This window comes from Archocentrus centrarchus, chromosome 24 (genome assembly GCF_007364275.1).
Source record: "Archocentrus centrarchus isolate MPI-CPG fArcCen1 chromosome 24, fArcCen1, whole genome shotgun sequence".
In the NCBI taxonomy this organism is placed as follows: domain Eukaryota; kingdom Metazoa; phylum Chordata; class Actinopteri; order Cichliformes; family Cichlidae; genus Archocentrus; species Archocentrus centrarchus.
In genome coordinates, this window is record NC_044369.1 from 16059630 (window position 1) to 16082910 (window position 23281).

Below are 23281 nucleotides of genomic sequence, written 5' to 3' on the forward strand. Positions count from 1 at the left end.
TCAAAAAACGTTTGTCTTGTCACAACAAAACTCACAGTCTCTGTTAATCACATCATTTTAATGAATTCCACTTCTCAAATACGTCCCCAGTGTGTTTGCTCCCTTTTGAGTGTGGAGGTGTGAATCCCAGCCTTTGTCCCAACTGTTGCTAAGCTAATGGGGGCAAACCCTAAGTGGGCTGTGGAACGTGTGGCACGGCGGTGCTTATCGCCTCTGGGCCCGCTGGTATGTTAAGAATGTGACCTGAGAGAGAGAGTGAGCAGGCCACAGAGAAAGAGAGACAGACAGAGCGAGCCTGGCCTCCCAGACATGACTGGCCTAATAAACACCAGGAAAACTAACACCGCTGCTGCCGTGTATTCTGCGCTTCTCTGACTATATTGATTCAGTATCATGAGGAGACTGATGAGAGTTTAGAAATGTGAGTGTGTTAAAAAGACAGTGCTGGATTAAAATGCCTTTGTTATGCTGTAATGTAAATGAAAAAGTGCCTTCTTTAGGGGACTGAAAGAGAGACCTCTGACCTCTACTTTTTCTTTCTTTTCCTCTCCCTCTCTGTCTCTAGTGTAAGACCTTGGAGTTGAAGCTAGAAGAAGAGCGGGTCTTCACCGAGTATGAGCAGGTGCCCAAGAAGAGGGCAGACTGCATTCTCACAACAGCAACTCTACCCGAAAATGCAGAGCGCAACCGTTTCCGTGATGTCGTTCCTTACGAGGAGAATCGAGTTGAGCTTGTACCCAACAAGGAGAACAACACGGGCTACATAAATGCCTCGCATATCAAGGTATGCCCAGCAGTACTTATCTCTGTGTGATCCAGGCTTTTACAGTACTGTGTAAAAGTCTTGAGTCACGCGTCATTCGTTTACAGTTTTCTAGGAAAATGGGAAATATGTGGTGGAGCAATTTATTGGAACATCTGCAAACATGCATGGAAATATAGTGTGTAAGGCAAAAACCGAGCTATGTTCTTCAACACAACCTGAGCTCTCTTAGGCAACGTTTTTTTTTTCTTTCCTTTAAGTAGTCTTCAGGAATAGTTCTCCATCTCTGTCAAGATGATTTCACGCTGCTTTAATAATGTTGAGGTCCGGGCTCTGGGGAGGCTAATCCATGATGATTCCATTTGTGTGTTTTTCTATCCAGGTATGCTTTTACTGCATTGGCAGTGTGTTTGAGATCATTTTCATGCAGAAAAAGGAACCTGTTGCAAATTTCCAGATGGTATTGCATGGTAGATCAAAATGGTACTTTCTTTTTCATTCATAATTCCATCAATTTTGACAACATTTCCAACACCGCTGGCTGAAATGCAGCCCCAAACCATGACAGAGCCTCCACCGTGTTTTACACAGTGCTGTAGACACTCATTGTTGTACCTCTCTCCTGACCTTGATAACAATTTGAAACACAAATTCAAAATTGGATTAATCACTTGTAAGATCTGTTGCAATTGATTTTCAGTCCAGTTCTCATGTAATTTGGCATGCCTCTGATTTTTCTCCCTGTTTCACTTTCTTAGGAATGGCTTCTTTATGGCCACTATTCTCTACTTGTTCAGCATTCTCAGATTTTTTAATGACACATTGCACAGTATGCAGAGATATGCCAAGGTTTTGGCTAGTAGCTTTTTGGGAATTTCCTTGTTGGTGGAAAAATACTCAAATGGAAAGTGAAAATGTCTTTGAAACTGAAACTATGTTGTCTTCGGGATTTTTTATAAATTTAGCTAAAGAAATTGGAACAAATGTGTTTTTGTGACTGGCTGCTAGTAACAAAAAGCCTAAAGTTGCAATTTAAAATTGGTTCTTTGCTAATTTGTGTGTTATGTGTCAACATAACATTGGCTCATTCCTTGAGTTAGGCGTCTTTTTGTTATGCTTGAATGATTCATAAGTCAGTGTCAGGTGTGCTAACAAACAAAACATTTCCGTGAAAATGATCAGGCACAAGGACTGGACTGAAAATGAGTGAAAAAGCAGCCAATGTCCAAAGAAAAACTTTGACTTTTGTGTGTCTGCCCATTAAATTTGTACATTTTTGGAGAGTGGTGTCCAAATAAAAACACAATCCAAACTTACAAAGCTAAACTCATGAATCAAGATGTCTTTACTTTATATGAAAATATCCGAACCAAAATTAGAAACACATGTTTTTCATTGGACAGCGATGATAAGACATATTACCTCATACAGTTTTATATCTGTGACTGGCTTCTGGTGGCTCGTATTTTACCAGCTCTGCAAGTCAGACTTGGCAGCCTGTCGGCAGCCATGTTGACAAATGACTGTAACTCCTTTACCATTTGTGCTAGAGAGAAAATTCAAATGTTCCAGACAGATGAGAATTTTATTTATTTATTTTTTTTAATTTGACAGCAAAAATTACAGAATTTGTCCAGGCAGTCTGTATAATAATTGGGTGTTAAGAAGAAATACTTCAATAGTAAAATATATATCCCAAGTTGTTTTATGATACTAAAGTTTACCTACATGGCTCTTAAACAGTCTCAAAGTGCTTTGCAACACCCACATCATACGGCCTAAACGAAAAGAGAGTATAAAGTTGATGCTTTCAGTTTTGTTCTACTCTTTGTTGTGGTCATTGCTAAGCAGGGAATGGCTTGGAGGAGAGGATGAAAGGCAGCTATTGAAGGCTGTTTGTGCCTTTAAGCTCCCAGAGCTTGTGGAATTCCCAAAGAATGCTGTCCAAACTCCAAACCCTCTTAAACAACCTGAGTCGCTCTCACTGGCTCTTTATTCATGCTTACTTGCAAACACTATGTGTGCAGAAGCTTGTGCGTACGCGTGCGTCTGCATACCGTGTGTATGCACTCGCGGAGCACTGAATCACTGCCTATCACGGTGTAACCCTCTTACTCCCCTGTCATTTAAGGTGGCTGCCGTAGAACAAAAAGACCTTGTGTATTCCCCATCAGTCTCTTAATACAGTGTTTACAGTCACGAGGTGACCTGAAAAATCAGCTGAGACAACCACTTTATGCAATAGTGCTGAAGTTTCTGTGGTTGGAGTGTGCTGAAGATTGAAAGTATTTAAGTGCTATTTGTGGCGTTATGGTTATCAGCAAAGGGAAATGGAAGAAAACTAGAGATAAGGAGTTAATAGAGTTATAAATGAAAGAAAAGAGGTCTCACTGCGGATAAAAGTAACAGGTGTTTATACTGCCCTCCAGTGGATGAGATTATTAGCTGAACTTCTGATAGGAATGTGCACTATATTTTAATTATAGTTTATATACAGTCATTGCTTCTAATGCATTGGTTTCAGCCTGTTCTGTGCCTCCAAAGCTCTGTGAGACAGACTCATTTTAAACTGGATCTGGACTCCGCTTTTGTTTTGTTTTTTTTTTTTTGCATCACTCTACCATTCATCATTTGACAAACTGTTTCAGCTGTTTACCCATGACTACGTTCATCAATTACTTTTACTGCTGTTTTACTAATCTACAATTATGCTATTTAACAGCTAGTCGCTATTTTTGTGACTTCTTTTTGAGGGTTGTGGGCATTTGTTTATGCTCAGCTCTCTTAAGGTCCCACCACAGCATTTCATTCAGGTTGAAGTCTGGACTCAATGACTGCAAGGTGCTCAGGTCCAGTTAGTATGAGGTGTTTGTGCGGATATGCTGTGTTTGGTTTTCACCAAACATGGAGTAGTACAATATGGCCAAACATCTCCACTTTGGTCTCATCTATCCAAAGGACAATGGTCCAGGAGTTTTGTGGTCTGTTCAGATACGACTTTGCAAACCTAAGCAGTGCCGACATGTTCTTTTTAGAGAGAAGAGGCTTTCTTCCTGGTGGCCCTTCCAAACAAGCCATACCTTTTCTAATTGTACTCTCATGAACTTTAACATATAACATGCTAACTGAGGCCTGTAGAGTTTGAGACGTAGCTCTTGGGTGTTTTGATGTTTCTCTGAGCATTGCACACTCTGACCTTGGAGTGAATTTGCTGGGACTTTCACTCCTGGAAAGATTGTGATATTATATTAAAACACACCTTAATGCTCCAGACCAGCAAACTGCCCAAACTTCTGCTTTTATAGAGGCGCTTACATGTGCCAATGATCAGTTAATCAGGTGCATTTGATTAGCAGCACCTGGCTGCTACTTTCCCTCTTAATTCCTACTGAAGCAGTGTGTGCGTGGACTGCATGGAATCCTGTGAAAACTTTCTTTTTCACATATTGGACGTCTATGTCAACTGCTCACTTTTAGTTATCTGCTAATGTTTCTGCAGCAGCCTGTTCAGGTGCTATCAATTCTCAAATTAAATTGTGATTTAATAATTAAATAATATTACATGAGCTAATGTTTCTACTTACCCCCATCCTTCTGCAGAAGTACCCTCTTGGGTACTTGTAGTCCTGGTTGGGACTCACTGTTGAAATCTATATGTTCATTTCTATAACTGCTTATGTGCTTGTTTTCCTTCATTCAGCTTAATTTCTTGGTAAACAAAATGTGTTTGTTTGTACATGAAAGGCTGATTTACAAATGCACCGCACTCACTGTAATATCCACTAATTGATTCTGTATGTCTTCCCAGGTCATGATCAGAGGGGAGGAATGGCACTACATTGCCACCCAGGGTCCACTAGCCAACACCTGTGCCGACTTCTGGCAGATGGTCTGGGAGCAGGGGGTCAACGTTATCGCCATGGTTACTGCTGAGGAGGTATACACACACACACGCAGATGTGGATTTTTTTTTTTTGTTGTTGTCAACAGTTTGCTGTCTGTGAGAGAAATGAATGAGATGGTGTGTGTGTCACAGCGACTTTAGGTTTTTTTATAAGTGTCAGAGCTCACTGTTGACGTCTGTTTTTCCTCATCCGCTTCTCTTCTTCCTTCCCATCAGCTATGACTCACTTCTCATCCTTTCATCTAGGAGGGCGGCAGGTCCAAGAGTCACCGCTACTGGCCTAAACTGGGCTCCAAACACAACTCAGCCACTCATGGCAAGTTCAAGGTGACCACCAAATTTCGCACGGACTCGGGGTGCTACGCTACTACGGGGCTGAAGGTTAAACACCTGCTGTCTGGCCAGGAGAGGACGGTCTGGCACCTACAGTACACAGACTGGCCTGAGCAGGGCTGTCCTGAATATGTACCGGGATTTCTCTGTGAGTGGGATTGCCCCCCCGTCATTTATTAAAATATGCTTAATCAGTTTTAAGTGAGAATAGAGCCGGCTTAAGAGCTCATTCTTTTAAAGAATTCTTTTGTCTTCTTTTTTTCTGCAGCGTACCTGGAGGAGATCCAGTCTGTGAGGAGGCACACTAACTCAATGCTGGACACCTCAAAGAGCCTCAATCCACCCGTGGTGGTGCACTGTAGTGCCGGAGTAGGTCGTACCGGGGTGGTCATCCTTACTGAGCTCATGATCAGGTGTTTGGAGCACAATGAGGTGCGTGGGTGGTGTTCTTAAGTTGCTGCATTTAAGAGAGCAAATTTAATAATAAGTCAAAGTGTAGAACAGTTTTTGAATCTCTTGTTTGCTTTGGCCATCACAAGATATATGAATAGTTTAAAAGTAGGTTTTCTGCTTGGCAAATCAGGCTATTTTATGCAATACATACGTACGTTTTCTCATTCAAGTATGAGGACCAGATAAATCCAAGCATGATTTATCCCTCGTTTATTTAATTTGATTGTATTTAGCATGGAAATGCACATACTGCACAAAGTTACAGCTCAGTTGAAAACATTTGAGCGGCTCTCACTTTATTTATTTTTTTAATTTTTAATTTTCTCCTTCTCTCCCCTTCAGCCCGTGGAGGTTCCCACGATGTTATCAGAGCTGAGGCAGCAGCGGATGCTAATGGTGCAGACCATCTCCCAGTATAAGTTTGTCTACCAGGTTCTTATACAGTTTCTCAAGAACTCCCGCCTCATTTGAACCGGGACTCGTGACGTTTGACCTGGAGTACTTTAAATTAGCACAAGAGCTGTAAACTAAACAGTACACTGGTGGCCGGTGGTAAGCAAAAACAGAGATTTGTGTTTTCTGTGTGGCAATTCATACTTATATCAGTTCTAACCCAAAACTCACCTCAAGGGAGAAATGGATTTGTGTGGGCGTGTATAGAAATTCACAACCATTTCTCCCAATCAGTGTACATTCACATTTTTCCTCTCCACCCCCCCGTACATTTCTCATTTGTTATTTAGCCATCATTAGAAATTGCATTATGCTGCATGAACAGTAGGTGGCAGCATTTTTACTGCTATACTCTGAAAGAGTTTGCCAAACAAAAGTATTCTTAACTCACTGTTCTAAAATGATGCTTTATTCCTGTATTGATACATACAGCAAGTATTTACTTCGACAGTGTAACAAATGTTTTTATTTATTTCTATAAAGACTGTGGCCACCTTGTGTCATGTGAACATTCTGATCTTTTGAAATGTTTTTTGTAAAAAAAAAAAATCCCAATTTTTTTCTTTGTGAAGGCACCCCATTTGAGACATTTCTATTAAGCTCCCTCATTTTCAGGAAAACGCACATACATACACAAAGCATTTTTTTTTTTCATGTATCAAATCTCCTTGTGATCCAGTGGCTCTTCTGAGCATACTTCTAAAACATTTCAAAACTCTGAAAGTGTTTGTCTGAATTGGTGATGATTAATAATATATCTGTTCACACACATACCCCAACAAAGACTTTGTGCATATGCATTAAGTACTGTGTGTAATTTATCATTGTGCCTTATTGTAATATTATGTAATTACAGAGAGAAGCTGCGAGGCTGATTTGGTTTTTGGCTTTTTTCATCTTAAAACTACTTTTTTTTTTGTTATAAGATCATCTAGTTTTATGCTAAAGATATGACAGTAGGCCTGATGTCTTGGTTTATTTGTGAAAGATAAAAGAGACATTGCAAATAACAAAAACATTTTCTTGCATATTGCATTAAATATGCTTCTCCGCTTCTCTGAATTGTAATGCAAAGCCAGCCATGTCCGGCATAACTGTTCATAAGGGGCATGTGAAAAAAAGATTTCTACAAGTGTTTTTATATAGTTTCTTTCCTTGACTTGGTACCCTTAAAATACCGCAACATAGTAAACTATGCATGCATTTTTATAATTCAGTGTATATATATTCTCTGATAAATATAAGCTTCGTGGTCTCTTGACATGCAAGTGTTTAATTGCACTCCTGGTCTCTTTGACAGTATTTTCTCACACAGCATTCCACTGTTTGTTAATATTTAATTTTTCCCCTTAAGTTTTCTTCTTCTTCTTTTTTTTTTTTTCCCTTTTGGCAAAACTTCCAAATACATTTCAGAATGTGTACATATGTTTTGTATATGCATTTTCAGTGCGTTAAGTCTTGTTTTCTCTCCCCAAACATGTTTGAAGCTGTTGTACTTGCTCATTATGCAATAAAGCCTTATTTTCTTTAAGAGTGCAGCATCGAGGTCACAGTGAAACAGTGAAATCTGATGAAGGGAGTAATATGAGACGCTAATGCATCCACTGTCACTGTGGCATGTTCATCTTATTTATGGTTATGCAGCTCTCCTGATTGGACAGGAATTTTGCTTGCATGAATCCTCCTGTGTACATACATCTGTAAACAACTAAACTCTCTATTTACAGGGACCAGCTGTAGTCTTAAGCCAAATCAAAATCAAAGTTATTTACATGATTTCACAAAGTCAGATTTCTTTGCAGATTCCACAATAAATGCTTGTCACAAAAGTATCTAACTGATAGGTTGTTGCATACGTAACAATGAAGCCATACTCTAAAAATCCAATAATAAATTATTTGCATAAAACAGTGCCTAAAGTTCTGAGAAGCGCCTAAATAAGGAGTGTATGCAGTCAATAAGGATTGTTACACTTCTCTGTTCTCCTCATTTTTGTGCGATCAGGTTACGCAACTCTGTAATGTAAAAGTGATCCTTCCCATGAGCCACCTCCATTATAGCCATCGCCTGTGGACACACAAGTAAATGTATTGTTAAATAACAGCCAGAGTTGCATTTTTTTTCACTAAGATGTTGTACTGATGATGGGTGAGCCGGACCACTGCGTTAAGTCTTCTAAAGCACATCCCAAAGATTCTCAAAAGGATCAAGGTCCAGACTCTGGTGGCCAATCCATGCGTGAAAATGATGTCTCATGCTCCCTGAACCACTCTTTCACAATCTGAGGCTGGTGAATCCTCGCACTGACATCTTGGAATATGCTTGTGCCATCAAGGAAGAAAAGTTGGTCATTCAGGTAGTCAGCTGACCTCATTTTGGGCACACAACACCTGACCAGTGACCCCAGATCATGAGAGTAAATCCCTTCTAATTAACCACACTGATAAGTGGTTTTCTTAAGGCTACAAAGCTGTTTAGTTCCAGCTCCTCTCTTCACAGTGTGAGTGTGAAAATGCACTTACTTTCACTTTTACACATAGCTGTGATTTCAAATGGCTGATGCTATAACAGTGTAAAAGCTCATAGGTCATCTCACCTTCTTGAGAGCGCTGATGCCCGCTGAATGCCTCTGTAGGCCCAAATACAGTCGGCCCAGTTTCAGGTAGATGGATGACACATTGAGGGAGTAAGGTGGATACAGCTGGCTGTATAGAACCAAGATCATATACCAGCTTTACTCAAATGATTAGAAAAGTTATAATATGGAAAAAACTACAACATACCACATAGCATTTTAATGAACTGATATGACAAGGGTTCACTGTTATCTTAAGGCAGATATAAAATTTAGATTTTTGATTTTTAGACACTGTAAGGTGACAGTAAAAAATACTATTGTGGCCTTTTTGTTTTAGGATAATTCATACCCCCCCCCCCCAAAAAAAATAAATAAATAAATAAAAAATTCTAGTACCTGTAAGGTCTGAGAAGCTTCTCGCCATATCTGACAGCTCCATCTGCATCTTGCATGTACATGCAAACCCCCATGGCTTGGTATGTCATGTGGAGCATGTACACATTGGAGTCATCAAAGACAGCTCCCATTTCCTCCAGGCTCTGCTCACACATCTCCAGCAACTCAGTAGGGGGTGCCACTGAGTCAAGGCTACAAGCTGACAGCAAAAGACTGAAATGGGCTTTATGTTATCTTTATTTCAAACAGTCATAACAACATCTTCTAAAGTACTGAAATCTGCTTCTGTTGTAGTTCCTCTTAACCCGTAAGCCTGTACCATGAAATAATTGCCCAAAAATCCAATTTCTCACACACACACACACACACACACACATATGACCAGATATAGACAGACAAAGTTGTGATGGCTAACCAACCGGGTATCGTAGTGGTGAACAAACAAAGGAAGAAGGTCTTGGTGATAGATGTTGCAATACTAAGAAGAAGGAACACGAGAAGCTTGATAAATACCAAGGGCTCAGAGAGGAGCTGGAAAGGATGTGGAAGATGAAGGTAACAGTGGACCCCGTGGTAATCGGAACACTCGAGGCAGTGAACCCCAAACTGGGAGAGTGGCTCCAGCAGATTCCTGGAACAACATCCGAGATCTCTGTCCAGAAGAGCGCGATACTGGGAACAGCTAAGATACCGTGCAGGACCCTCAAGTTCCCAGGCCTCTGGTAGAGGACCTGAGCTTGGAGGGCAAAAAGACCGCCCGTAGGGGTGAGCTGGGATTTTATCAGGCATTTTTGTACAATATATTGCTTAAAAACTGATTGTTCATTTATTCAGGTTTTTCACTGATCGTTCACTGTGGTTTCAAAAACCCACAAAAACTTATGTACCAAATAAGATATACTCGGTTTTACAGGGTTAAGTGTTAAGTGTCTGCAACACAACGATAACAGACAGACTTTGTCATGGTGTTGCTCCTGGTAAAAATGTGCACTATTACATGTCAAGCAGATATTTTATCTATAAGTAAATAATTATGAGACACTAACCAGAATAAAGCAGGCAAACATGGAATTCAGCAGAGTCAAAGACAAGCTTATTAAATGCTGAACTGCTGCTGATATGTTTCTGTTTGTTATCAGTATTTCTTGGAGAGACTCTTCACCTTTTGGTCGATATAAAATTTATGATAAACCTTTAAAGAAAAAATGATATCTCCTGATATATTAAAGGATATTCTTTATGTGCTTGATTGCCCGGAACTCTCTGATAGTTTTCCTGGCGTAGCGAACCATGTTGTTGATGACATCTGGCTCAATGGAATCACTGCGCTTACGAACTTTTAACTTTATCTTGTCCTATAGATGAAGACAGGAGACAGAACATGAGAGTCAAAAAAAAATCTACCTCAAGAATTGTCTTCAAATTATTCAGTTATAAACTCTCTGGCCACTTTGTTAAGTACACCTGTTCACCTGCTTGTCAATGCAAATATGATCCAATCACATGGCAGCAGTTCAGTGCATTTAGGCATATAGACATAGTCAAGATGCCCTGCTGGAGTTCAAACTGTGCATCAGAATGGGAGAGAAAGGTGATATAAATGTGGCATGGTTGTTGATGCCTGACAGGCTGGTCTGAGTATTTCGGAAACTACTGGGATTTTCCTGCATAATGATCTGTAAGGTTTACAGAGAATGGTCTGCAGTGCAGCAGTGCTCTGGGTGAAAATGCCTTGTTGATGTCAGAGGTCATGGATGAATGGCCAGACAGACTGAGCAGATAGGATTGCAACAGTAACTCAAATAGCCACCATTACAACCAAGGTATGCAGATGAGCCTCTCTGAAAGCACAGCTCATCAAACCTTGAGCCAGATTACACCAGATGCCAATCCTGTCAGTTAAGAACAGGAAACCGAGATTGAAATTCACACAGGTTCACCAAAACTGGACAACAGATAAGTCGAAAAACACTGCCTGGTCTGATGAGTCTCAACCTCTGCTGCAACATCTGGACGGTAGGGCCAGAATTTGGCTTAGAAAGCATTAAAGTATGGACTCATCCTGCCTTGTATCAATGTTACAGGCTGGTGGTGGTGTTATAATGGTGTGGCGGATATTTTCTTGGCACACTTTTGGTCCCCCAACTGAGCATTGATTAAATGCCACAGCCTACATGAGCATTGTTGCCAACCCTTTATGACCAGCAGGAATGTCACAAATCATCTCAAACTTGTTTCTTGAACATGACGATGAGTTCACTGTATGGTCACCACATCTCAATCCAACAGAGCACAATTGGGATGTGGTGGAATGGGACATATGTATCATGGATGTGCAAATCTACGGTAATTGTGTGACATTATTTCATTTCGCCTGCATTCTACTTTTTACTAGCTCTTACTTTGGACTTGCTTTTACATTCCTGGCAGTCGCAGGTAAAGTAATAGGACTCTCTCAGCCTGTTATTGCGGTCATCTGTTGGATAGAGGAGGTCTATGTAGCTGATGAGCACCTAAAAGGGAAATTAACACACAAACACATACACATTCAAAATAAAGCACTCTGTCACTGACATCTTCGACTCTTCTTTGCTGCCACATAGCTCCTAAAATGCAAACCAAAGGTCTTGCTAAAAATAACCCTACTCAAATCAGCTGCCACATCCCTCCTTCAAACCAGAACCCCTGCTTTTCTTGAGACAGCCATCATTGACCTGGTACTATATTACTGCTGCAATTCTCTACTCATCCCTTCACAAGCTTTAGGCTGGTGTGTCATTCATGTGGTTCTTCATGTGTTTGTTTTCAGGAATAATTACAATTTGCTTGTTTGTTTAATCCGTTTTATCCAGATTAAACAAACAAGATGAGTACAGTTGGTGAATTACTATACAAATAAATGTATTATTATTATAACTTGTTACCTTTGCGAGGCTAGCTGTTTCCCCATTTTTCTAGCTGTACTTTTAAAATATTATAATAAAGTTGTTATTACACAGTTTAATTTGAACATAAAACATTATTAGATTTGTACCAATACAAAAGCTGTTCAGTCGATATTCATCAACAAAACACTCTGATATAATTAGCACGGTAAGAAGAAGAAGTGGGCGTAAGAAGCCCAGCCCAGTCTTTCACACACACTTAAAAGAAAAAAAAAAGAATCAAGACCCAACCCCCTCTAATGGCAGCTGTCTCTTTTCCTCACTTCATCTCCTGGTTTCATGTCCTGAACCGCCCGAACTTCGGCCGATGTCCCGTTGAATGTGACTATGACGCTGGGAAGACAACTGTGGTTTATCAGTGCCACGCTGTACAGAGAGAAAGATACCAGAAGAAAGGAAGAGATTTGAAAAAAAGTAACTTACTTACCCATTTCTTACACTGGTTAAAGTGGGAGAAGAGAGATTTAATATTGCTCTTACCAATTGCACAATCCCTTTTTAAGTGGTATTACAACCATGCTACAACTGTGCTTGCAGAGAGGTCTTGCATGGCACTGACGTATGTTATTACCAGGGCTGCATGTTGGAAATACCTCAGCATAGAACAGAGCGGGCAAATTCAGCTTCACTTAGCCCTTAAAGTCACATCGTAGCCGAGCAAACACAGCATCTCACACTCTCTTACACACACACACACACACACACACACACACACACACACACACACACACACACACACACACACACACACACACACACACACACACACACACACACACACACTAAGTATAAATATAATATCATATAACAGTAATCAATAATCCAGTTTTTGATCAGCACAATTGAGTCAGAGGTCGGGGGAATGGACACATTTATTTAAGCTTATGCTGGAAACTCCCACCATCTTCTTCAACTAGGCTACCACCAAAGTAACATAACGACAACTGTAATGTCTGTAAACATGGAACAAACCAGAGAAGCCCATTAACCACAGCTCCTCACAGACTGAATGGACGGGCTCACCGTATCAAACAAGCAGACTCATTTACACAATTCCTCATTCAACAGTCATTTCCAATGGACCAGCTTCAACATGTATCACATACACATGTTACAGTACGAGTGTATATTTTCAACTGTGTTTCAATCTTTAATAAAAACACAAACTAAGACCCATGAGAGCTTCATCTTTTGGGCATTTTACTCAACAAAGTCATTGACAACACTGCTCAGATGCCAAGCTGTAATTTAAAAAGAGTGTGTTTTACCATCTAACTTGCTGGCAGATCTTAACACCTCTTCCTAGCTATTCTCACAAATTGCTTCCTAGCAACTGTCAGGTCTCGCTACTTGCAGCTATATTTGCTATATGTTATTGTGTTATAAGTTTTTGCCCATGCCTTTGGATTTTCCGACCTCTCTTGTCCCTAGCATTTGTGTCCTCTCTCAAAATGTGCTCATATGCACGAACTGTGACATTTCCTTCTTACTCTGGGTAGATTGCAGTACCCAAGTGGGAAAGTTCGTCATCCTCTATTGTGAAACCATTACAGGCAACCTGTTGAATAAAACACAAAGAAGAGCAGGAGTTATAATGAGAATTAGACTATAACTGTGTGGTCTAATTTGATGTGGTGGCTTTGCTTAGCTATCAGCAAAGACATCAGGCACTAGCTGGACACACCAAGTATGATACATGCCACCCAGAAGTAAGCAAAATCCTGTATGGATCGACATGCTGATGCAGAGGTAATCCAAATGACTGTAGAGAATGACTGTGGATAATTAATGAATCCTGACCACCCTCTGCTTTGGATATGCAGCTGAACACTTTCTCTGACACCTGTTTCAGCTCAGCTGCCACAAGAGCAGTTACAGAAAATCTTTACCACTTCATAGCATAGTACTTGCATTCATTTTAGATTTAAGCTCTTCAGTGTATCATAATTAGACGGTATAACTAAGCATTTACACTATGAGTGCCATCACTTATGTTTCTGAGGAATGCAACATACTGCAACTCTTTCCACTCTCCCCTACCTACCTTACAAGGCAAAAAGTAGGGGGGGGGATCTAAAATAACGTTTTGTCACTGATGTTTTCATGGAGTGTGAAGTACCTGGGAGAAGAGTGTGAGTAGTTCTTTGTGGTCGGGCACATCCAAATGTTTGGAGTAAAAGCGATGCAATCCAGCAACGTCTGCCTCGGTCATCTCTCTTTTCTCATTATCTTCATCCTCTGTGTCTGTTACAAGAAGACAGTTGGTTTTCATGTTAAAGATTTTATTGTTTTACTCTTTCATTACCCAGGATATGGTGCTGTACTTATTTGACCCGAAGATTTCCTTAGTTCAGTTGCAGCTGTTGGTGGGATCTCTTATCTGGAAGCATTGGGAGGTCACACTGACGCTACCTTTCAGCATAAAACACTATTACTATTATGCCTATCTCTCATCTCTTTAGGCCACATATGTAGACACTGAGGCTGAGAGTTCTAACATTTGAATGATTAAACATTACAGAATGAACCTGATTTATACCTAACTTTGAAGATCCACTGCCACTACAGCTACTCTGAAGATGACTGGCAGTTGGTTGTCGCCATCCTCTGACTCCCATGGTGTTAATCTTTCCCAGCTGTAAACTGACTGGAATAAACAGCCTTCATTCCTTCATTACACGACCTATGCATGGCAGAAATATATGTCACCATGTCATCCATATATATATATACCATTACCTGCCAGGATCAAAGTATCACACATACACAGACAAACTGTGTTGTTATGCCCTTCTCCTCACTAATATTACAACACTCCACTGAGTAGAAGCTAGGTTGGAGATGCAGGTGTGTAGCAGCTAATGTAGAGCATTTCCCTCTCAGACCGCAGGCTTACTTGTGGCTCTTGGAGTTTCTAAGATTAGAATAGAAGACAGAGCCTGTCTAGCCTTCTGCTGTGGAACCATCTCCAAGTTTGGATTTGGGAGACAGACTCACTCTCTAGTTTAAGATTACACTGAAACCTGTCCATTTTGATTAAGCTTATAGTTAGGGCTGGCTCATGGGAACACTTTTTGTACACCTTTTCCTTTTTCCTTTTCTTTAATTTTGCTCCTGTTTTGAGTTTGTTTTTTCTCATGTGTTCAGTTCCCTCAGTGTTTCCTTGTCTGTTCCTCCCTATGTCTCCTTTCTGTGTTAATGTCTTGGTTCCTCCAGTCTGACTTCTTGATAAGTGCTTCTGTTCATGTCTGAATTATTTCTCTAATTTATTTCTTGTCTTACTTTGAAGGTTAGTTTTCTTTCATGCCTTGCTTCGGTGTTACTTCCTGCTTTGTGAGGGTTCTGACTGCCTTCACTAGTGTGTCTTGGTCCACAACTGTTTCTCATTTCCTCAGTGGCCTCAGTGTATAAATAGTCTTGTCTTCCTGTTTGTCTTGGTCACATCATCTGTGAATGCAACTATTGTTTCTGTTCCTACGCTATGTATATGCTATATTCTCCGCATGCAGTCCTCTGTAATCTTTACTTCTCTATGCCCCTTATGATTTTTATGGACTTCAGGAATCAAAACTTGCTTTCCCTTGAATCCTATGCTTTGTGTCTTCACCATTTTGGGTCCACCACTGCACTCCACACAGACCCCAGTGTGTGACAGACCCGTGAAAAACCTTGATGGTGAGATTTTGTCTTATAAAATACTGTGCAAAGGTCTCAAGCCACCCCTCATTTCTTTTTCATTTTGCTTCGAAGGAGCCAGAGTTTCTCCAGGCTTTCTGAAGACTTTTGAAAGTGTTTCTTTGGACATTGGCTGCTTTTTCACTCATTTTCAGTCCAGTCTTTGTACGTGACCATTTTCATAGGAATGTTTGCCCTACGGCAGCTGGGATAGGCTCCAGTCCCCCTGCGACTCTGAACTGGATAAGTGGAAGAAAATGGATGAATGGATGTTTTTGTTTGTAAAGCCACTTAACACTGACCCATGAATCATTCAAGCATAAGAAAATGCACTTAACTGAAGGGGTTAACCAGTGCTGTGTCTACACATAACCCAATATGAACCCATTTTAAATTGTATCTTGGGGCACTTTGTTACTAGTTGCCTGTCACAAAAATTCATCATTAGTTAGAATTTCTTTAGTTGGATCTACAAAAAAACAAACAAACAACAATAACAACAAAAACAAAGATAACAGTTTAACAGGTATAAAATGGTGTTTTTCCACCAACAATGTGATTTTTAAAGAGCTATCGCCTGAAAACTTGGCTCAGCATGGCGTGCAGTGTGTCGGTAAAAAATCTGAGGGAACTGAAAAATTGGAGGACAAAAGACGAGGTAGGCCTAAAAATTACAGTAGATGAACAGTATCTGAAAGTCATGTCCTTATGAACTGGGAAAAAATCCAGCAAAGACCGGACACAGGATGTGAGAGATGCATCTGGACCTTCAGTTGATCCACCTACTGCTGAAGCCTCGTCAGAAATGGTCTCAGTGGAAGGGTGGCTGTCAAGAAGCCATTCTTAAGGAAGGGAAACAGGGAGAAAAGGCTGAGATATGTCAAATTCCAAAAAGGGGTTCATTTTTCAGCATGACAATAACCCCAATCACACAATCACACTGCCAATGCAATGTGTGTTTGGATGGAAAAACACAAAGTGGAACACTTATCAGTCATGGATTGGCCTCCCCTCAGTCTGGACCTCAAGATTATTGAAGCAGTGTGGGATCATCTTAACAGAGAACAGAACAAAAGGCAACCAACATCCAAAGAAGAGCTTTGCATAGTACTGCATGAATGTCATGTTCTATTTGTACTGAACTGTACTGTACAGGATTTCTTTGGATTGACACAGAATTTAGCTTAATGTAGTTTTTATTGTTTGAACTGAACTAAAAGCCATAAGTTTTCTTATTGTTAACTTAGTCAAAGATCATTTGACTTGAGAGAAACTTATGCAGTCTGCACTTCGTGTCCAAGAGCTCCTGTTTCACATCCAAGCATATACAGCTGTTACGTAGTCTGAAAACCACTTGACCCACATCTATAGTATATATATAGATGTGGCTGTTTCTCTGAGATACCTTGAGGTTATCTGGGGACCTGTAGGACTGAAGTAAAATTGTAGAGTGTTTAAAGATATTCTGCACAGACACCGGGCAGGTGGAAAGATAAGTGCATAAAGTCCATTAAGAGCAATCACAGCCAAATCACCATTAAGAAATGATGTATCCTTTTCCTCCTGTGTTATAAATTAGTAAGTACTCACGTGATTGTATCTCTCCTATGAGCAACATCTTCTCAGAAAGGCATCGTTCTTTCTGAATTTTCTGCAGAAAACAGGCACAGTTAGCAGAAATGACCTTAATGAACCCCAGCGTGTGGTAGAGGTGCTTCAGAAAGAGATGGTGTATTACTAACTGCCCAACCTTCTTTGCAAGGATTCGAGCCACCAGGCGGGATATCTCTGACGGGCCCCAGTTCTCTCCAAAAGCAATCATTGCTGAACACTCCAGCTTGTGCATGGCCCAGTCCCCTTTCTAAAGAGCACGTGAATATAATAATAGTACACAAAAAACGCAGCTCTTTACTTTATGGCCAAGTGAAATTTGAGTACATTCAATTCAGTCAACTATTGACAGTTTATGTCCCACTACAACAGAAGGCCTAACAGTTGGCAACTCCTAAGTGACACTACCAGCTGTAGCATTAAGCTGTAGCATGGTGACATGCTGGTACTCTGTTAATCTAATGTTACCTTTGCCTCTTTACTCCTCCAATGGTCCACTCAGTTATCTGCTAAGTCCCCAATTTTATAAACAACATTGAACCCTGCACATTCTGTAATACAGCATGTTGTATACACATATTTTATATGTCACATGCATATAGAACTGCATAGAATAAATGATTTGTAGTGCAAAGTTCAGTTAAGATAGGAGTCTGCTGAGACTACATTAGAAGGCACATGAATAATGACAAATGTTGTCTGTCGGTGACATATTTTAATGCCATAGGATGAAAGATATGATAACCTTTCTAAATAAATTGTAATTTGATTGGTCTTAGAGAGAGAACTAGACTGCTACACCTCCTCTGGGATCTGTTTTTATAGAGTTTTGCCTCCTGCAGCTTTAGTAGTAGTGAAGCAGAAATATAGAGGCTGGCTTGAGGAGGCATCACCACTCGTTCATCCTCTCTACGGTGGCTATTTTTTTTAAAACTCACGCACAATTTTTGCAACTGTCTTGTCAAAAAACACAGTCTGCTCTATTACCAGGCAAAGCAAAGTTGTTTACATAATAAACCCTATTTCCATGAGTATAGGTGTGGCCCATTAACCATTATTGACAGCTTAGGATTTACCTAAGGATTTAGTTTGAGAGGATTTGGATGAGAGGTGAAATGTCTTCAAGAAACAAAAAAAGTCCAGTCGCCCCTTTTTTCAAGCTCCAGCAACTACTATGAACCTGACTGAGAACCTACACAGACAAGGTTCTGGGTTTGAACCTACTACCTCAAAGAGGCCTCTCTGTGTAGATTTTGCCTGTTTCCCCCATACCTGTGCAGCTTTCTCCCCACAATCCAACTGGTGGATCTATTTTGGCCATAGGTGTGGCTGTGAGAATTTGTGCTCATTCATTTTAATGTGTTGGCCCAGTGGTGGACATGAGACCTAACTAGGGTGTAGCCTGCCTCTATAATTACTGGAATACACCTTTACAACTGCAAGTTTTAATATGTATCTGATGATTTTTTTAATATTGTGCCATTGCATAATACAAATGAAATACTGTCAGCTGCCAGTGCTTTCTTCCGCTTATCCGTGGCCAGGCCACACGGAAGCAGAGAGACCAGACCTCACTCTCCCCATCCACCTCCTCCAGCTTATTTGGGGGGGAACACTGAGGCGCTCCAAGGCCAGCCAAGAGATATGATCTATCTAGCTTGTCTTGGGTCTGCCCCAGGGGCTCCTCCAGGAGGCATATCCTAGTCAGATACTTAAACTTTTGACCCCTCAGTCTAAAAAGGCTGATGGGGTATTGTTGTCACAATACTGGGCAGTATTCTCAGTGGTTTATATTTATTGTGATTTTAGCAGCATGGTGGTGCAGTGGTTAGCACTGTTGGCTGGCTATGACTTTCCTGTGTGGAGTTTGCATGTTCTCCCCGTGTCTGTGTGGGTTGTCTCTAGGTACTCCAGCTTCCTCCCACAGTCCAAAGACATGCAGTTAATGGGGTTAGGTTAATTGGTGATCCTGAATTGGCCATAGGTGTGAATATGAGTTGAATGGTTGTCTGTCTCTATGTTAGCCCTGTGACATACTGGCGACCTGTCCAGGGTGTACCCCACCTCTCGCCCTGTGGCAGCGGGGATAGGCAGCTGGGATAGGCTCCAGCGCCCCCACAACCCTGAACTGGATAAGCGAAAGAAGATGGATGGATGATTTTACCATTTCTAATTCCTTGTTCTCACTTATCCATTTGCTTTTGAATTGATATGGTGAATAAAGTCACTAAGGCTCATATGCACCCCATTAAAGAATCCTCACAGAAAGAGTTGTAACTTTACAGGATTCACTCCTTTCTCAAACGATTTCTTACCTGGCATTTCACATTGCAGTAGAAGGCTTTCTTGCATTTGCCACATTTTGCCAACCCCTGTTTCCTACAAATTACAAAAACAAACAAATAAAAAAAATGACCTTATAGATATAAAAGAAATCACCCTAAGACCATCTAAATCATCACACCCCAGAACTGTTTATATGGATACACTGACATTCTTGTCAGTGTATCCATATGTATGCATCTGGTTACGTTTCTACTACTATGTAGTAATGTAATAGTATTTAGTTATGTCAAGCGTGCAAGTATAGACATTTAAAGATTTTACTCCATAAATTGGAGACAAGAAATAGCAGTTGCTGGTGGCCTGTCGTAACTGATAGCAATGAAGGGCTTTAAAACATTCTGTGGTATTAATAGAGCAGAGCCTCTGACAGGCCAGCTGTCTTTTTAACACACTGAATAAGTAAAGCAGTCAAAAAGTTCACCAGTATAATTCTGAGACGCTTACTGTCTGCAGTCACAGCAGGTTTACATAAGCTGCTCGGTGGTTGGAGCAAGCAGTAGGAAAAGATGGCAGACAAAAACTACCTATTGCAAAGAGCAGCTGTTACTCAGTGCTTCATTTTAACCTTCTTTAAAATCTCTCGAGGGTTCAACTTACCACTGAACTGTGCAAAGCTGAGCGTGCCACCAAGGACCATGGCCACGTTATCTTAGCATCAAAGCCAATTTAAAGCCTCTCTAAACAATTTCTTCTTTTTTTTTTTTACTAAAATATTGCACAAATCTCTGAGATTGAGAAGGTTAAAACCCTGAAACTGTGATCATCTCATTGCCAGACTATATGTTTTTCACTTTAAAATGTTTCATGGAGAAATGTTTAATTTTTAAAATACAAACCAAGGGTCCAGTGCTAGAGAGGGCTGTGCAGACTGTAAAGATGCAAATGTGTGAAACAGGCTCTGTATCTTACCTTGACTCTTGCTACTTTACAGTTTTAAATATTAAAGTGACAGAAACTTCCTGTAACACAAATTTTACAGGACGTTTACCTGACTTTCAAACTAAATTCAGACTAGAAGTCAACATTCTTTATACTGTTTGCCAAATTGTACTAGACTGTCAAAATAAAAGCTCACAAATATTAAAGCTGCATTTTAGGGGTTATAAAAGATACTGGCTTTCTATAATGCATTCTTGTGATTGCCTCAGTGTCTCAATTTCTGACTATTATTGTGCAAACAGGATGCCTGTAAATGTTTTGGCCTTTCATAATCAAAAGGCCAAAACAAAATTCCCTTGCTATTAAAATGACCATTCTACACCGTTTCTAGCTGTGACTCTACCATCTTTCTCCCAATACTGGCAACCTCAAGAAAGCTGGCTCTGTCCTCTGGCTCTTATTGGCTGCTGACAGCTCAGCAGGTGCACTGGCACACTCACAATTTTTTTAGTTAAATGTATCTTTTTCATGCACTTGCACAACAGTGTCCTGACTTCAGTTTTTGCTGAAGGTAGGATAAAAATTACAGAGTGATCTACTGTACAACTTCTGAGGAGATATGCACATTATTTCAAAAAAAAAAAATTTGTGTGCAAAAACAAAAATGTGACGGGAAAAGTCGAAAGCTCTTCTTTTAGGTGTCCTTATTAGGAGAGGAATTTTTCCTGACATGTGGGTATTGGGTTTAATGTTACAGTATTCTTAACTGGTGGTTCAGTGACTACAATGTAATAAATAGGTAGTAAGTGATGAGTAATTGTAATACATTCATTTTTTTTAAGTAATAACTCCAACAATGCACACCACTAGGAGTTAATGTGGTTAAAATCGCATGTGAAATGACATCAGGAAAAAACAGTCACCTGTATTTGTGTTTAAATAGAAAACATTTTTATGATCCGGCAGAACAAATCACCAGTAGAGCATTAATTACAAATCTTCCTCACTATTAATAAGTACCTTAAAAAGGATAATCATAGTGACTAATTTTCCAAGAGAATGCACTTAGACATGCAAAAGAAGGGGGTCTGTAGGAACCATCATTTAGAAAGATGAGCCAAAGGCACAACCGAACCGAAATAGATTTTTATGGAGTGCTCATTTTATGAGAATGAGCCAACTTGGCCTCAACACATCCTTAAAGAAGGAGTTTGTTAACCACATGCAATAGGCTATATGTAATGAGGTGCTGCAGAAGAGTCTGATTAACGACATTAGACATCACTGGAAAAGATGCATTTAACAACGTGGTGACCTGGTGAAGCAGAACTCGCAGCAGCAGCCTCTCTCTTTCACTGACAGCACGTAGGAGTACGCAGGGCAGGAAAACAGGAGCTCTCCAACTTTAAATGGTCTGGTTACGCGGAGCCCTCGTCCCTTTCCCGGGCTATCGAACCTCTCGACTCCCTCGATGCTGCCCGTCATTGCGCCTCTCGTCCGGGTTGTCTTCTCTTAAAATGATGAGCCTCGAAGACTTGGAAGAGAAGGGGGATGTGGCATCCCAGCTTCAAGTGTTAGGGCGTCACCAGCCCAATAATAGTTCACTGTGACATCCAAAGGCACAGAATGGACTCAGCAAACAAGCAGCCAACAGGTTTTAGGAGCCACACACTGATTTCACTGCTGTTAAAGTATTAAGCCCCTCAGCAAGAGTCACTCATGACCGCACAAGCTTACTTATTTAACAACTGGACTTAAAAAAAAAAAAAATTGATTAATTAAATTTCCAAGTTTCCAAAAACAAAACAAAACTGCAACATCGCCCCTTGTGGACACGGAGTTACAATAGTAACAATTGACAGAAATGTTTGGCATTCTTAGCGAGCTGTGAGGCTTTAGCCTGCTGTCATTAGTGTGATTAAAATGAAACTGTTGCTGGACCACACATTATAAGAAAGCAGTAGCAATACTTTGGCTAGACTGAACAGAGAAGGTGGAGGTTTCTGATACTAACCGACAGCAGTCACAGCAGCACGTCCACACTTTGCGACACTGATGTTCAGCTCTTCAGCTCCGTGAATGGTGCGTTTGGGCGACAAATAATGTGAGTCAAATACACCGACACGTTTTGAGACATCCTCACTGGCGCTTTGTTATATTTCAGTGACGTGTTATTGCTCTGGACATTATTTCGTTATTACACGCTGTGTATTGATGTGCACAGTGTTGTTGGCCTGACCACCAACAGTCTCACTGAGGTTGTGTCACTGTACACTCACCGGCCACTTTATTAGGCACACCTTGCTAATATAGGGTTGGACCCTCTTTTGCCTTCAGCCGCTTTAATTCTTCATTACATGGAATTCAACAAGGCGCTAAAAACATTACTCACAGATTTTGGTCCTTATTAATAGTTCCCAATAGATCTCACAGGTGTTTTGTTGGATTGAGATCTGGTGTTTGAGTACAGTAAACTCAATATCATGCACAGGAAACCAGTTTGAGATGATTGAGCTTTGTGACATGGTGCATTATCCTGCTAGAAGCAGCCACCAGACAATGGGGACACTGTGGTCATAAGGGATGGACATAGTCAGCAACAACACTCAGGTAGGCTGTGGCATTTAAGTGGTGCTCTGTTGTTATTAAGGAGCCAAACTGTGCTGAGAAAACATCCCACGCATCATTACACCACCAGCAGTCTGAGGTGTTGCTACAAAGCAGGATAGAGCCATGCTGTCATGTTGTTTTCACCAAATTCTGACCATAACATCCATGTTGCAGCAGAACCAGGCAATTTTTCCACTCAACTATTGTCTAATTTTGGTGATCTTTTGCCAATCGTAGCCTCAGTTTCCTGTTCCTAGCTGACAGGAGTGACTCCCAGTATGGTCTTCTGTCGCTGTAGCTCATTTGCTTCAAAGTTCTATGTGTTGTGCATTCAG

At 40.6% G+C, this 23281-nt stretch overlaps 2 protein-coding genes across 4 annotated transcripts in view; one reads left to right on the forward strand and one right to left on the reverse strand.

Moving 5' to 3' along the window:
* The window catches only part of LOC115774062 (tyrosine-protein phosphatase non-receptor type 14), a 44605-nt gene extending 37168 nt beyond the window's left edge, over nucleotides 1–7437 (forward strand). For both annotated transcript variants that reach the window (XM_030721107.1, XM_030721106.1), the window contains 5 exons: nucleotides 566–784; nucleotides 4572–4700; nucleotides 4914–5148; nucleotides 5269–5432; nucleotides 5796–7437. In XM_030721107.1, the coding sequence (XP_030576967.1) occupies nucleotides 566–784; nucleotides 4572–4700; nucleotides 4914–5148; nucleotides 5269–5432; nucleotides 5796–5924 (876 nt within the window). In that variant the 3' untranslated portion in view covers nucleotides 5925–7437. The remainder of the gene's footprint in view (nucleotides 1–565; nucleotides 785–4571; nucleotides 4701–4913; nucleotides 5149–5268; nucleotides 5433–5795) is intronic.
* An 82-nt stretch (nucleotides 7438–7519) lies between these two features.
* smyd2b (SET and MYND domain containing 2b) lies at nucleotides 7520–21848 on the reverse strand. Of its 2 annotated transcripts, XM_030721108.1 has the most exons (12): nucleotides 21652–21848; nucleotides 19427–19490; nucleotides 17251–17361; nucleotides 17091–17151; nucleotides 13945–14069; nucleotides 13316–13383; nucleotides 12089–12191; nucleotides 11283–11393; nucleotides 10115–10235; nucleotides 8881–9055; nucleotides 8503–8611; nucleotides 7520–7973 (listed from the first exon to the last, which is right to left on the reverse strand). In XM_030721108.1, exons 1-12 carry the CDS (start codon nucleotides 21819–21821, stop codon nucleotides 7893–7895), a joined length of 1299 nt encoding a protein of 432 aa, XP_030576968.1. In that variant the 5' UTR covers nucleotides 21822–21848; the 3' UTR covers nucleotides 7520–7892. The 2 variants fall into 2 exon arrangements, with proteins under 2 accessions (XP_030576968.1, XP_030576969.1); XM_030721109.1 differs by lacking the exon at nucleotides 17251–17361.
* Between the last annotated feature and the right edge of the window lie 1433 nt (nucleotides 21849–23281).

Excerpts from the sequence above, each read along its gene's own strand:
- smyd2b (XM_030721108.1), bottom strand. The coding sequence starts at position 21,821 with ATGACGGGCAGCATCGAGGGAGTCGAGAGGTTCGATAGCCCGGGAAAG. Across the intron at positions 17,152-17,250 it reads CTCGAATCCTTGCAAAGAAG|AAAATTCAGAAAGAACGATG; the intron begins GTTGGGCAGTTA and ends TGTTTTCTGCAG. Across the intron at positions 14,070-17,090 it reads CATAGGAGAGATACAATCAC|ACACAGAGGATGAAGATAAT; the intron begins GTGAGTACTTAC and ends TTCTTGTAACAG.